We start from the raw sequence: 15,731 nt of genomic DNA, 5'->3' as shown, positions 1-15,731 counted from the left end.
GTGATTCTCGGATTCGATGGTAAAAGCTGATGACATTAATGGAAAGTAGTGACAGAAAAATTACAACATCGATCAGGTAAATATTCCTGACTCAGAGGGGAATATGTTTGGAATAATAAGGAAAACAAGGAAACAGAGGGAAAACCGTTGGAATTATTCAGATTACAGTTTGGAGCCATGATGAGAGAGATAAAGTAGCCAAGGGAAAGCTTCACTGGGAGAGTTCAGGTATCAGAGGTTCGGGCTTTCCACAGGTAATGACCCCCTCGCTCTCAAAATCATCATCATCACCATCTCCTCAAAAAATCCACACTCAACCAATGTGTCCTTGTAAACTACCCCATCACTAATCTCCCTTTCCTCTCCAAAGTGTGAATGTATTTTTGCCTCATTACTCTGTGCCCATTTTCCCCAGACTTCCCTCTTTGAATCTGTCCAATCAGGTGGATGGGGCTGGATTTTCATATCGGGGGCAGGAAATGGACGTCGGGACTGTTTCCGGGTCCCAAACCCGTCCCTGGGGGGGAAACAGAAATGAGTTCCGGGTTTCACAGTGGTGACCAGTTAATTAATGCAGGAACGGGGGTTTTGGGGGGCAGCTCAAGTGTGAGTCCAATTTAAACTCACCACGGCAGCCATTCCTGTGGCCGCTGTTTGAGTGCTCATACTGCAGAGTGGGAGAACACAGAGCACTTGATTTACATAATGGTCCAGCAAAGCCAGAGGCCTGGCTGCCTTCCCGCTGGTCACATGGCCACCCAATTGTCTGTGGCAGCCTCGCCCCCTGTTCTTCTGCCCTCACGATGCCAAGAGGGTGACGATCCTCTCCACTGCCCAATCACTCACAGCCCACTCCAGCCCAATGGAGAGTGATGTCCTCGGGACTTAGTGAGGTTTAGCCGAGTTTAGGATGAGATATGTGAGACTGAGACTGCAGGCTGTTAAACACAAAGGCTTCTTCTTTATTCTGTTTTAATTCCACTTTCCCTTTGCTAGCCTGTGTGTTCTACAGTGGCTTCAAGTTAACAAAATGTACAATGCAATTTCAAAACACTGCAACACGACATTCCTCCCCTTCTCAGTAAATGAGAGATGTAGTATGTGTCAATGGTTTGTTTCCAAAAATGTAAAGTATAAACTTACACATAAATAGTTCACTTCGTTATTTAGTCACCGATGTATGATGGGCATTTTCTCTCACAAGTAGGATATTGTCTGACATCAGGTGAAGTCTCATTTAACTCATGTTCTTCATCGGAGGTGTTGATGCTGAAATCGGATTCAATGTTTACGAGAGGTGTTTTCAGTGTTTGAAGAATGACACGTTTCTTGTGATAATTTGTGAATCGTGCTCAGCAGTGATCATTGATCCTTTTGTGTTGGTCACAACAAATGGTTGGATGTTATAAGGGGTTGTTTGTTTTCCAACATGACCATCACGTTTCACAAGTACTTTATCTCCTGGCTTTAATGGTGTAGCCTCGAAGTTTCATGTTTCGTTCTGCATTTACCTTCAATCTATCCTTCTGATATCGATCGTGTTGATGTATATGTTGATCATTATCTCCGTAGGGTAATTGAGGAAGACGTGTGCACAGAGGATGTGTAAAGATGAGAGTGACTGGAGGTTTTCCAGTAGTTGAGTTTGGAGTCACTCTGTAATTATGAAGAAAGTGATATAACTCTTGCTCCCATGACTTGTTCACAGCTGTAGCTGTACGTATCACTATTTTCAAGGTTCACATAAATGTCTCGACTTCTCCATTAGCTCTTGGCCAATGGGGTGTGATTTCCCTATGAGTGAACACTAGGTAGTTTGTGAATTTACTGAACTCATTGCTGTTGAATGGGGGTTCATTGTCACTTCTTACTGTTTGAGGGATTCCAAACAAGGTAAAGATCTGGTCAAGCTTTGGAATCACTGCTTTTGTTGGAGTTGACTTAACTAATTCCACGATTGGGAATCTGCTGTAGTCGTCAGTGACAACAAGCAGGTGTTCACCTGTGGGTAAATCTGTGAAATCAACACTGACACAATCCCTGGTCCTGGAGGTAGTTCAGACATCACGAGAGGATCATGAAGATTTGACATTGTGGGTAGTTGACATGGTAAACACTGATTGATTTTATCTCCACCATGCAGTTCATTCCTGGAACCCAAACCATTTGCCTAAGGAGTTGTTTGCTATTGACTATTCCCTGGTGTCCTTTATCAACAACACATTCTCTTAATGAGTGTGGAATGACCATACAGTTGTTGTGTAATATGAGATCAGATGTAGTTGTAACAGTGAGCTCATTTCGAACATTGGTGTGAAGATCTTGTAGTGTGTCAGAATTAATCTGTAGACATTTCTCGATCACGTCTTTTCACTTTCGTGATTTGATAGCAGGGATGTCCAACCTTTTCGTGTCAGGGGCCAGATTACAATTTTTACCCTCCAGTAGGGGGCCAGTGAGAACATTTCGGACGATAAAGGCATTAAAAATGTATCCTTGTATGAAAACTATAACAAATGTGCATTTTTATGAAGAAGCTTTAAATGAGAAGTAATTTATTGACTTACTTTCTCATTACTATGTTGAACATTGATTTAGTGACCTACCTGACATTGTTTTTGCTTGCATTAATACTCAATCTCTGCCCACACACTTGACGTAGCGATGCAGTGTATTCCAGAATGATGTCCATGTGTCAGAGAGATATTGATCTTTCTTCCTCTCTCCTCTTGCTCTCTGTATCTCTCTGTCTCTCTTTCCCCCCTCCATCTCTCTCTCCCCCTCTCAGTCCCACCCTCTCCCCTACCTCTGTCTCCCCACTCTCTCTATCAGTCTCCCTCTGTCTGTCCCACTATCCCCTCTCTCTGTCTCTCTCTCTCCCTCTCTCGCTGCCCCTTCTTTCTCTTACTCCCTGCTCTCTTTCTCTGTTTGTCTCTCACTCCCTCCTCCTCACTGCCTGCTCCCCAGTCCCTGATCCCTGCTCCCCACCCTCCACTTCCCACTCTCCACTGCCCACTCTCCACTGCCCACTCTCCTCTCCCCACTACCCACACTCCACTCCCCACTCCACGCTCTCCACTCCCCACTGTCCGTTCTCCACTCCCCACTCCACGCCTCTACTCCCCACTGTCCGTTCTCCATTCCCACTCCACGCTCTCCACTCCCCACTGTCCTTTCTCCACTCCCCATTCCACGCTCTCCACTCCCCACTGTCCGTTCTCCACTCCACGCTCCCCACTCCCCACTGTCCGTTCTCCACTCCACGCTCTCCACTCCCCACTGTCCGTTCTCCACTCCCCACTCCACGCTCTCCACTCCCCACTGTCCGTTCTCCACTCCCCACTCCACGCTCCACTCCACGCTTTCCACTCCCCGCTCTCCAATCCCGGTTCCCCTGTCTCTGCTGCCCATTCCCCATCTGTTCATTCTCCATCAATGTGGATTCCAGAGACAGGATGTGAATGACACTCTCCCGCTGGGCACAGCCACGTTGTGTGGGTCGGGGATCCTCACAAAAATAGAGCTGCCCACCGAAGTGCTTTGCAGGGCTGAAGTCTGGCCCATGGGCCGTATGCTGGAAAACCATATTCTAATTCTTCACCTCCAAGTGTCAAAGTAAGGCCTTTTTCCTTGTGACGTCTGTGATAGTGAAACGTGCCATTGCATCTTCAAAACGTAGCAGCCACACCTACAGACAGTACTGGGTAACACACTCAAACTCAGAGACACACACCTACAGACAGTACTGGGTAACACACTCACACTCAGAGACACACACCTACAGACAGTACTGGGTAACACACTCACACTCAGAGACACACATCTACAGACAGTACTGGGTAACACACTCAAACTCAGAGACACACACCTACAGACAGTACTGGGTAACACACTCAAACTCAGAGACACACACCTACAGACAGTACTGGGTAACACACTCAAACTCAGAGACACACACCGACAGACAGTACTGGGTAACACACTCAAACTCAGAGACACACACCTACAGACAGTACTGGGTAACACACTCAAACTCAGAGACACACACCTACAGACAGTACTGGGTAACACACTCAAACTCAGAGATACACACCTACAGACAGTACTGGGTAACACACTCAAACTCAGAGACACACACCGACAGACAGTTCTGGGTAACACACTCAAACTCAGAGACACACACCTACAGACAGTACTGGGTAACACACTCAAACTCAGAGACACACACCTACAGACAGTACTGGGTAACACACTCAAACTCAGAGACACACACCTACAGACAGTACTGGGTAACACACTCAAACTCAGAGATACACACCTACAGACAGTACTGGGTAACACACTCAAACTCAGAGACACACACCGACAGACAGTTCTGGGTAACACACTCAAACTCAGAGACACACACCTACAGACAGTACTGGGTAACACACTCAAACTCAGAGACACACACCTACAGACAGTACTGGGTAACACACTCAAACTCAGAGATACACACCTACAGACAGTACTGGGTAACACACTCAAACTCAGAGACACACACCTACAGACAGTACTGGGTAACACACTCAAACTCAGAGACACACATCTACAGACAGTACTGGGTAACACACCCACACTCAGAGATACACACCTACAGACAGTACTGGGTAACACACTCAAACTCAGAGACACACACCTACAGACAGTACTGGGTAACACACTCAAACTCAGAGACACACACCTACAGACAGTACTGGGTAACAGACTCAAACTCAGAGACACACACCTACAGACAGTACTGGGTAACACACTCAAACTCAGAGACACACACCTACAGACAGTGCTGGGTAACACACTCACACTCAGAGACACACACCTACAGACAGTACTGGGTAACACACTCAAACTCAGAGACACACACCTACAGACAGTACTGGGTAACACACTCACACTCAGAGACACACACCTACAGACAGTACTGGGTAACACACTCACACTCAGAGACACACACCTGCAGACAGTACTGGGTAACACACTCACACTCAGAGACACACACCTACAGACAGTACAGGGTAACACACTCACACTCAGAGACACACACCTACAGACAGTACTGGGTAACACACTCAAACTCAGAGACACACACCTACAGACAGTACTGGGTAACACACCCACACTCAGAGATACACACCGACAGACAGTACTGGGTAACACACCCACACTCAGAGATACACACCTACAGACAGAACTGGGTAACACACCCACACTCAGAGATACACACCTAAGGACAGTACTGGGTAACACACCCACACTCAGAGATACACACCTCCAGACAGAACTGGGTAACACACCCACACTCAGAGATACACACCTACCGACAGAACTGGGTAACTCACCCACAATCAGAGATACACACCTATAGACAGTACTGGGTAACACACTCAAACTCAGAGACACACACCTACAGACAGTACTGGGTAACACACCCACACTCAGAAACACACACCTACAGACAGTACAGGCTAACACACCCAAACTCAGAGATACACATCTCCAGACAGAACTGGGTAGCACACCCACACTCAGAGATACACACCTACCGACAGAACTGGGTAACTCACCCACAATCAGAGATACACACCTGCAGACAGTACTGGGTAACACACTCAAACTCAGAGACACACACCTACAGACAGTACTGGGTAACACACTCAAACTCAGAGACACACACCTACAGACAGTACTGGGTAACAGACCCATACTCAGAGACACACACCTGCAGACAGTACTGTTTAACACACCCACACTCAGAGACACACACCTGCAGACAGTACTGTTTAACACACCCACACTCAGAGACACACACCTACAGACAGTACTGGGTAACACACCCACACTCAGAGACACACACCTGCAGACAGTACTGTTTAACACACCCACACTCAGAGACACACACCTGCAGACAGTACTGGGTAAGACACATACTCAGAGACACGCACCTACAGACAGTACTGGGTAACACACCCACACTCAGAGACACACACCTGCAGACAGTACTGTTTAACACACCCACACTCAGAGACACACACCTGCAGACAGTACTGGGTAAGACACATACTCAGAGACACGCACCTACAGACAGTACAGGGTAACACACCCACACTCAGAGACACACACCTGCAGACAGTACTGGGTAAGACACACACTCAGAGACACACACCTACAGACAGTACTGGGTAACAGACCCATTCTCAGAGGAACCCACCAAATGACTGCACTGTGTAATACACACATACTTAGACGTACACACCTACTGAGAGTACTGGATAGCTATGAAGAGAGACTGGATAGGCTAGGGTTCTTTTCCTTAGAGCAGAGAAGGCTGATGGATGACCTGATTGAGGTATATAAAATTATGAGGTGCATTGATAGGATAGATAGGAAGAAACCTTTTGCCTTAGTGGAGGGGTCAATAACCAGTGTGCATAGATTGAAGCTAAGAGGCAGGAGGCTTAGAGGAAAAGAATTTTCACCCAGAGGGTGGTGCGAATCTGGAACGCACTGCCTGAAGACTTGGTAGAGGCAGGAACCCTCACAACATTTAAGATGTATTTAGATGAGCACTTGAAATGCCACAGCATACAAGGCTACGGGCCAAGTGCCAGAAAATGTGATTAGAATAAATCGGTGCTTGATGGTTGGCAAAGACACGATGGGCTGAAGGGCCTGGTTCTGTGCTGTATAACTCTATGATTCTATAACACACCCACACTCAGAATCACACACCTACAGACAGTACTGGGTAACCCACACACACTCAGAGACACACACCTACAGACAGGGCAGGGTAACCCACACACACTCAGACACACACACCTACAGACAGGACAGGGTAACCCACACACACTCAGACACACACACCTACAGACAGTACAGGGTAACCCACACACACACAGACACACACACCTACAGACAGTACTGGGTAACCCACACACACTCAGAGACACACACCTACAGACAGGACAGGGTAACCCACACACACTCAGACACACACACCTACAGACAGTACTGGGTAACCCACACACACTCAGAGACACACACCTACAGACAGGACAGGGTAACCCACACACACTCAGAGACACACACCTACAGACAGTACTGGGTAACCCACACACACTCAGACACACACACCTACAGACAGTACTGGGTAACCCACACACACTCAGAGACACACACCTACAGACAGGACAGGGTAACCCACACACACTTAGACACACACACCTACAGACAGGACAGGGTAACCCACACACACTCAGACACGCACACTTACAGACAGTATAGGGTAACCCACACACACTCAGACACACACACCTACAGACAGTACTGGGTTACCCACACACACTCAGACACACACATCTACAGACAGTACAGGGTAACCCACACACACTCAGATACACACACCTACAGACAGTACAGGGTAACCCACACACACTCAGACACACATACCTACAGACAGTACTGGGTAACCCACACACACTCAGACACACACACTGACATACAGTACTGGGTAACCCACACACACTCAGACACACACACCTCCAGACAATACAGGGTAACCCACACACACTCAGACACACACACCTACAGACAGTACAGGGTAACCCACACACACTCAGACACACACACCTACAGACAGTACAGGGTAACCCACACACACACAGACACACACACCTCCAGACAATACAGGGTAACCCACACACACTCAGACACACACACCTACAGACAGTACTGGGTAACCCACACACACTCAGACACACACACCTACAGACAGTACAGGGTAACCCACACACACACAGACACACACACCTACAGACAGTACTGTGTAACCCACACACACTCAGACACACACACCGACAGACAGTACAGGGTAACCCACACACACACAGACACACACACCTACAGACAGTACTGTGTAACCCACACACACTCAGACACACACACCAACATACAGTACTGGGTAACCCACACATACTCAGACACACACACCTACAGACAGTACAGGGTAACCCACACACACTCAGACACACACACCTACAGACAGTACAGGGTAACCCACACATACGCAGACACACACACCTACAGACAGTATTGGGTAACCCACACACACTCCGAAACACACACCTACAGGATGTAAATGTGTTGGAATCAGTTCAGAGAAGGTTTATTAGACTAATACTTGGAATGTGCAGGTTTTCCTCTGAGGAAAGGTTGGACAGGTTAGGTTTATATCCACTGGAGTTTAGAAGAGTAAGAGGTGACTTGATGGAGACATATAAGATTCCTGAGGGGTTTTGACAGGGTGGATGTGGAAAGGTTGTTTCTTCTTGTTGAAGAAACTAGAACTTGGGGTCACTATTTAAAAATAAGGTGTCACCCATTTAATACAGAGTTGAGAATTCTTTTATTTCCAAGGGTCGTGACTCTTTGGAACTCTCTTTCTCAAAAGGCGATGGAAGCAGAGTCTATAAATATTTTTAAGGCAGAGGTGGATAGATTCTTGATAAGCAAGGGGGTGAAAGGTTATCATGGGTAGGAGGGAATGTGGTGTTGAGATTACAATCAGATCAGCCATGATCTTATTGAATGGTGGAGGAGGTTCGAGGGGCCGAGTGGCCTACTCCTGTTCCTAATTCATATGTTTGTATTTATGTTTGTAATCAAATCTTATGCTAATGTGCTATTGATTGAGAGTTCAACCAGCCAATCATTAGAATCACTTGCTGAAATACAGCCAATCAACTGACAGGAATGTGGGACATTTCCAAAGTACTCCCGAGACATTTACTGAATATTCTTAATGTTTATTACCTTTTACAGATTTACATTTACAGTAAAAAGACTTGAATAAACAGCTCAGTGAGAGGAAGCTGGAGAAATTCACAGGGAGAATGAAGGTTTATTAAAACAGTTGTGGAGATTTTCTCAATAACATGAGAATCCTGTCGCTTTAAACAGAGACTAAACTTTAAATTGTAACTGCAGGGTGAGCAGGAAGGAGGTCTGGTTTACTGAAGCAGCGACTTCTGAGGTTCACATTATTTTAGCTCAGCTGACAGTCTTCAGCATCTTAGAGAGGTTTTACTTGGCATCACGAGTCTACATTGTCCAATCAAACACTCCCAGGGCAGGTACAGTACGGGTTAGATACAGAGTAAAGCTCCCTCTACACTGTCCAATCAAACACTCCCAGGGCAGGTACAGTACGGGTTAGATACAGAGAAAAGCCCCCTCTACACTGTCCCAATTTAGTGCCTTAACCCCTGATCCTCAGAGGTGTCTCAGACCCAGTCACGAGAAGGAAGAGAGTTGAAATTCCGTGCTGACAATGACCTTTATCCTCCCAGCTCACCCCTGTTATATTTAAAGTTGTGTCTCCTCTGCGGACTGTCTCTAACATTCTACACACATTCTGATCTGCTCACACTCTTACTGAGGGGAGAGGACAGGGTCTCGTGGGTGAGGGCACAGGAGAAGCGGGCGTTGGACTCCCAGTCAGAGCCAGAGAGGGTCAGCAGGCTGCTGACACTGTAGGTGCTGTCCGAAGCTCGCAGGTAATTGCTGGTCTGAACTCCGGCCGAAATGGCTGCACCGTCCTTCTTCCACTCCACCCCCACTTCATCGGGATAGAAGTGATCGGCAAGGCACACCAGGGTGGCAGTGCCCTTGGCCTTGACCTCCTCCGGCGAGGGGGGCATCAGGGTCAGTGTGGGTTGAGACTTCTCTCGGCCTGAAAGAGAAGAGAAAAACTGTTAATCACTGCATGTTTGTGTATTTCTGTGTTCTATTTGTATATTTTTTGCTCTCTGTATATATTTGTGTGTTTTATGTATATATTTGTGTCTTTTGTCGGTATATTTGTGTGTCCTCTGTATATATTTGTGTGTTTTATGTATTTATTTGTGTGTTCTGTCTGTACATTTGTGTATTCTCTGTGTATATTTGTGTGTTCTATGTGTATATTTATGTGTATGTTTCTGTGGGTGTTTCTGTGTTTGGAATTGTCACATCAGATAACAGACAGCTGAGTTAATGAACTACGGCTGGTGTTGAATCGTTAGAAATGAGCACCATCACTTCTTAATTTGCCTCGCTTGCTAGGTTTAGTCTAAAATACAAAGACAGTGGATGGTTTGATGTTCAACTGGTTAAATTGTGTTCGACTGCTCTTGGAAGTATGATATGGTAGTTTTTTTTATTCATTCATGGGATGTGGGCGTCGCTGGCCAGGCCAGCATTTATTGCCCATCACTAATAGCCCTTGAGAAGGTGGTGGTGAGCTGCCTTCTTGAACTGCTGCAGTCCATGTGGGGTAGGTACACCCACAGTGCTGTTAGGCAGGGAGTTCCAGGATTTTGACCCAGTGACAGTGAAGGAACGGCGATATAGTTCCAAGTCAGGATGGTGTGTGGCTTGGAGGAGAACTTGCAGGTGGTGGTGTTCCCATGCAACTGCTGGCCTTTCCTCCTAGGTGGCCAGCCTTTGACCTGCTCTTGTAGCCACAGTATTTACAGGGCTACTGCAGTTCAGGTTCTGGTCAATGGTAACCCTCAGGATGTTGATAGTGGGGGATTCAGCGATCGTAATGCCATTGAATGTCAAGGGGAGATGGTTAGATTCTTTCTTATTTGAGATAGTCATTGCCTTTCACTTGTGTGACGCGAATGTTACTTGTTACTTATCAGCCCAAGCGTGGACAGTGTCCAGGTTTTGCTGCATTTCTAGATAGTCTGTTTCCGTTTCTGTGGATTCGCGAATGGTGCTGAAGGTTGTGCAATCATCAGCGAACATCCGCTCTTCTGACCTTATGGTGGAGGGAAGGTCATTGATGAAGCAACTGAAGATGGTTGGGCCTAGGACACTATGCTGAGGAACTCCTGCAGTGACGTCCTGGAGCTGAGATGATTGACCTCCAACAACCACAGCTATCTTCCTTTGTGCTAGGTATGACTCCAAACAGTCGAGAGATTTCCCCCTGATTCACACTGACTCTAGTTTTGCTCGGGCTTCTTGATTCCAGACTCAAATGCTGCCTTGATGACAGTTATTACTGAAATGAGTCTGAAAGAAGGGCAGGAATGGCAGCTCAATATTCCTGATACTGAGTTTCCCAACGGGATAGAGAGGGAGAGAAAAAAGGAGAAGGGTTTCACAATATTAGTCAAAAGAAAAAATCGCAGCTGTGAGGAGGGATGATATTCAAGCAGGATCATCGAATGAGGACATTTGAATGAACGTAGGAACAAAAAAGGGGCAATCACATTGCTGCACTATATATAGACCAGGGGTCGGTAACCTTTATTACCTGAAGAGACTGTTTTCAAAAATATTACCTAAAATAAAAACTACTGGCAGCGTCAAGACCAAAATTCAGCATTTCTAAACCAAATACCTTCTAAATTGCCAAGTGTCTCTGGTAGAATGCACACTTTGTATATATAATAAATAAAATACATGTATTGAATTTATGTATCAATAGAAAAAAAGTCAAAATCAGAATAGGTTTCACTCTGAATTATTGCATTTTTTTGACTTGTTTTTGTATAATTTTGTCAGTAAAGTCAAAATTTAAAAAAAAAATTTAAATTCAGACGTGCAGAATTAAGACAATTTTTTCAGCTATTGATTCTCGTAATAAAAAAGAAGTTTCTAATAGCAGAATAATTTATCATCTCAGTGATATTAGAAACAATAATGGTCACAAACATAAAAGCTGTTCCTCCAATGGAAGCTGTACCACTCAAACAAGTTCATTTAGACAATGATGATGCTTTTCATTTAAATAATCATTTGAAACTATAAAGTACAACATAATGATTAGTCTTTTATCCCCACAATAAAAACACAGTTTACTTTCCTTGACTGAATTTTTTCGGCCTTTTTCATGTTAATGTGATCCAACTGGAAAAGGTTGGCAGCTGTAAATGAGCTGTTAAAGAGTCACATGTGGCTCCGGAGCCGCAGGTTCCAGACTCCTGCTATAGACCCTCAAACAGTCAGAGGGAGAGAGAAGAGAAAATGTGTCGGCAAATTACTGAAAAGTGCAGAAACAACAGGCCAGTAATAGGAGGGGATTTCAACTTTCCAAATATTAACTGGGATAAATTCAGTATAAAAGGTACAGAGGGCGCAGAATTCCTAAAATACATTCGGGAGAACTTTTCTCATCAGTAGAAAGACCAACAAGAGAAGATACAGTTCTGGACTTAGTTTTCAGGAATGAATCTGGGCAGGTGGAAGGGGATCAATGTGAGAGTGTTTTAGTGGCAGTGATTATAATTCAGTTAGATTTAGAGCAGTTATAGAAAAGGATAAAGATGGACCAAGAGTAAATGTTTTAAACTGGGAAAAGGCCAATTTTACTAAGCTGAGATGTGATTTGTCAGAATTAGACTGGAAACAGCTACTTGAAGGTAAATCAGTGTCAGAGCAGTGGGAGGCATTCAAGGAGGAGATAGTGAGGGCTCAGAACAAACATGTTCCCACAAAAGAAAAAGGGTGAGACTCCCAAATCTCCATTTACCACAGATGGCAAAGAGCATACACAGTAGGATAAGGTACAAAAGGGAAACTTATATTGGATACTGAGATCTTGATACTGCAGAAAACCTGGAGAAGTGTAGAGAGTTCAGGGGTGAAATTGAAAAGGAAATTAGGGAAACAAAGAGAGGACATGAAAAAATATTAGCTAGTAAAATCAAGGAAAACCCAAAGATGTTTAATAAATACATATAGAGCCGGAGAATCACTAAGAAAAGAGCGGGGTAAATTGGAGTCCAAAAACCTAACCTGTGTGTGGAGGCGGAGGATGTGGACATGTTTCTGAATGAATACTTTGTGCCTTTTTTCACAGAGAGTGACAAAGCAGACATTGTAGTTAAGGAGGAGGAGTGTGAAATCTTGGATGGGATAAACTTAGTGAGGGAGGAAATATTAAGGTGTTTCACATCCTTGAAAATGGATAAATCACCAGGCCCAGGTGAAATGTATCCCAGGCTGCAAAGGAAGCAATGGGAGAAATAGCGGAGGCTCTGATCCTCATTTTCCAATTCTCTCTGGTTAAAGGCATGGTCCCTGAGGACTGGAGGACTGCTAATGTTGTACTGTTGTTTAAAAAGGAAAGAATGGATGGACCAAGTAATTACAGATCAGTCAGCATAACCTCGGCAGTGGGAGAATTATTGGAAAAAGTTCTGAGAGACAGTAAAAACCATCATTTAGAGAAACACGGGATTAATTCAGGACAGTCAGCATGGATTTGTTAAGGGAAGTTTGTGTCTGACTAACGATTACATTTCATGAGGAGGTTACAAGGAGTGTCAAAGTGGGCGTCATGTTTGATATAGTCTACATGGATTTTAGCAAGGCCTTTGATAAGATCCCACATGGCAGACTGGTCAGAAAATTAAAAGCCCATGGGATCCAAGGAAAAGTGGGAAATTGGATCAAAAATTGAGTCAGTGACAGGAAGCAAAGTTTTATTGTCAACGGGTGTTTTTGTGAGTGGAAAGCTGTTTTCAGTGGGGTTCTGCAGGGCTCAGTACTGGGTCCACTGCTGATTATAGTATCTTTCAATGATTTAGATTTAAATGGAAGGGGTATTAAGAAGTTTGTAGATGATACAAAAATAGGCCTTGCGGTTGATAATGAGGAAAAAAGCTGTAGACTGCAGGAAGATATCAATGGACTGGTCAGGTGGGCAGAAAAATAGCAAATGGAATTCAGTCCAGAGAAATGTGAGGTAATGCATTTGGGGAGGACAAACGAGGCAAAGGAATATCCAATAAATGGGATGATACTGAGAAGTGTAGAGGAACTGAGGGACCTTGGAGTTCATGTCCACAGATCCCTGAAGGTCGCAGGACAGCTAGATAAGGTGGTTAAGAAGGCTTACGGGATGCTTGCCCTTATTCGCTGAGGCCTGGAGTATAAGGGTAAGGAGGTTATGCCAGAACTGTAGAAAACACTAGTTAGACCACAGCTAGAAAACTGTGTACAGTTCTGGTCACCACATTACAGGAAGGATGTGATCAAACAAGAGGGGGTACAGAGGAGATTTACGAGGATGTTACCAGGAATGGAGAATTTTACCTATGAGGAAAGATAGGATCGGCTGGGATTGTTATCTCTGGAACAGAGGAGACTGAGGGGAGATTTAATTGAGGTGTATAAAATTATGAGGGGCCTAGATAGAGTGGATAGGAAGGACCTACTTCCCGCAGCAGAGAGGTCAATAACCCAGCGGCATAGATTTAAATTAATTGGTGGAAGGGTGAGAGGTGAATTGAGGAGTAATATTTTCACCCAGAGGGTGTTGGGGGTCTGGAACTCACTGCCTGAAAGGGTGGTAGAGGCAGAAACTCTCATCACATTGAAAAAACACTTGGATATGCACTTGAGGTGCCGAAACCTACAGGGATATGGGAATAAGAGCTGGAAAGTGGGATTAGGTTTGTTAACTCATTTTCAGCTGGCATGGAAACCATGGGCCGAATGGCCTCATCTGCATTGTAAATCTTTCTATGTTTCTCTGTATAAATGTCTCTAATGAAGGTTTATCACCAATTCAGCACTGAAATGGTTAATAGTAAGAGTGTTTAAAGACTCAGTGTCCCTTTAAGACACTGTTAACCTGACAGGAAGCTCGAACTGTAGATCAGTCTATCTGGAGGAAACAGGCTCAGTGTTAACAAATCTCAGATCACACACACATCCTGAGAACTTTCTCCGAGAACACTGGAGCAGACTTGTATCAACACATGTCAGAAAGGATTCATGTTGGGTGTCGGTGCAGAAGGTTTTCGATTTCATTTAAAACCTTCTTGTCCAACACTGGGGTGAGGTCAAGGGTGAGGTTATAATCAGTCTCAGTGTACTGGGGTCAGGCAGGGTCACTGCTCCAAATGATCCCATGACCCCTGGAAGGTGAGAGTGTGCGCGAGGGTCAGGATCAGGAGCCTCCAAACTCAAAGAAAGACTTGCATTTCTATAGTGCCTGTCACTACCTCAGGATGTCCCAAAGTGTTTTACGGCCAATTGTGCACAGCAAGATCCCAGACAGCTGAGTGATAATGAGCAGATAATCTGATTTTCAGTGCTGTTGGTTGAGTGATAAACATTGTCCAGAACACCGAGGAGAACTCCCCTGCTCTTCTAATAGTGCAGTGGGATCCTTTACATTCACCTGAGAGGGCAGACGTCAGTTTGTCTCATCTGAAAGACAGCACCTCTGACAATGCAGCACTCCCTCAATACTGCACTGTAGTGTCAGCCTGGATTATGTGCTCCAGTCTCTGGAGTGGGACTTGAAGCCACGACATTCTGACTCAGAAGTGAGAGTGCGACCCACTGAGGCAACACTAAAACCTCACAGTCGAATAGCCTGCCATTCTCAACCTCCCGGCTCACACTTGGAGGAATGAGGCCACTTGGGGAGGGTGGAGCTGTGCCCCAGCCAGAGATAGTGCCTTCAGGAGAGAGATGGAGAGCAGATTACGGGAGACCTGTAGTCTAGAGGGGTGACATTTAACCAGTCGATGGCAGGTGCTGAGCCCTTTCCCCGTAAGTATTATGTAAGTCGATGGGGAAAGTGGGAGGGGCACTAGAGTAACACCTTTGTTGCTGCTGAAACTCTTGCTATCTGCTCAGTCATGTCTAATAAACACACAGACAAATCAGACAAACATTAGTCG

At 45.3% G+C, this 15,731-nt stretch overlaps 1 gene segment (V, D, J or C); it reads right to left on the bottom strand.

Annotated features, from left to right (window-relative positions):
* Nucleotides 1-8,822: 8,822 nt before the first annotated feature.
* Nucleotides 8,823-15,731, bottom strand: part of LOC137373129 (Ig kappa chain V region Mem5-like) — a 60,626-nt gene continuing 53,717 nt past the window's right edge. The window contains 1 exon segment of the V gene segment in view: nt 8,823-9,769. Coding sequence covers nt 9,441-9,769 — 329 coding nt within the window.

The sequence above is a fragment of the Heterodontus francisci genome, chromosome 8 (assembly GCF_036365525.1).
Source record: "Heterodontus francisci isolate sHetFra1 chromosome 8, sHetFra1.hap1, whole genome shotgun sequence".
In the NCBI taxonomy this organism is placed as follows: Eukaryota; Metazoa; Chordata; class Chondrichthyes; order Heterodontiformes; family Heterodontidae; genus Heterodontus; species Heterodontus francisci.
The sequence above is the reverse complement of the archived record's forward strand: the minus strand, read 5'-3'. Positions and strand labels throughout refer to the sequence as shown.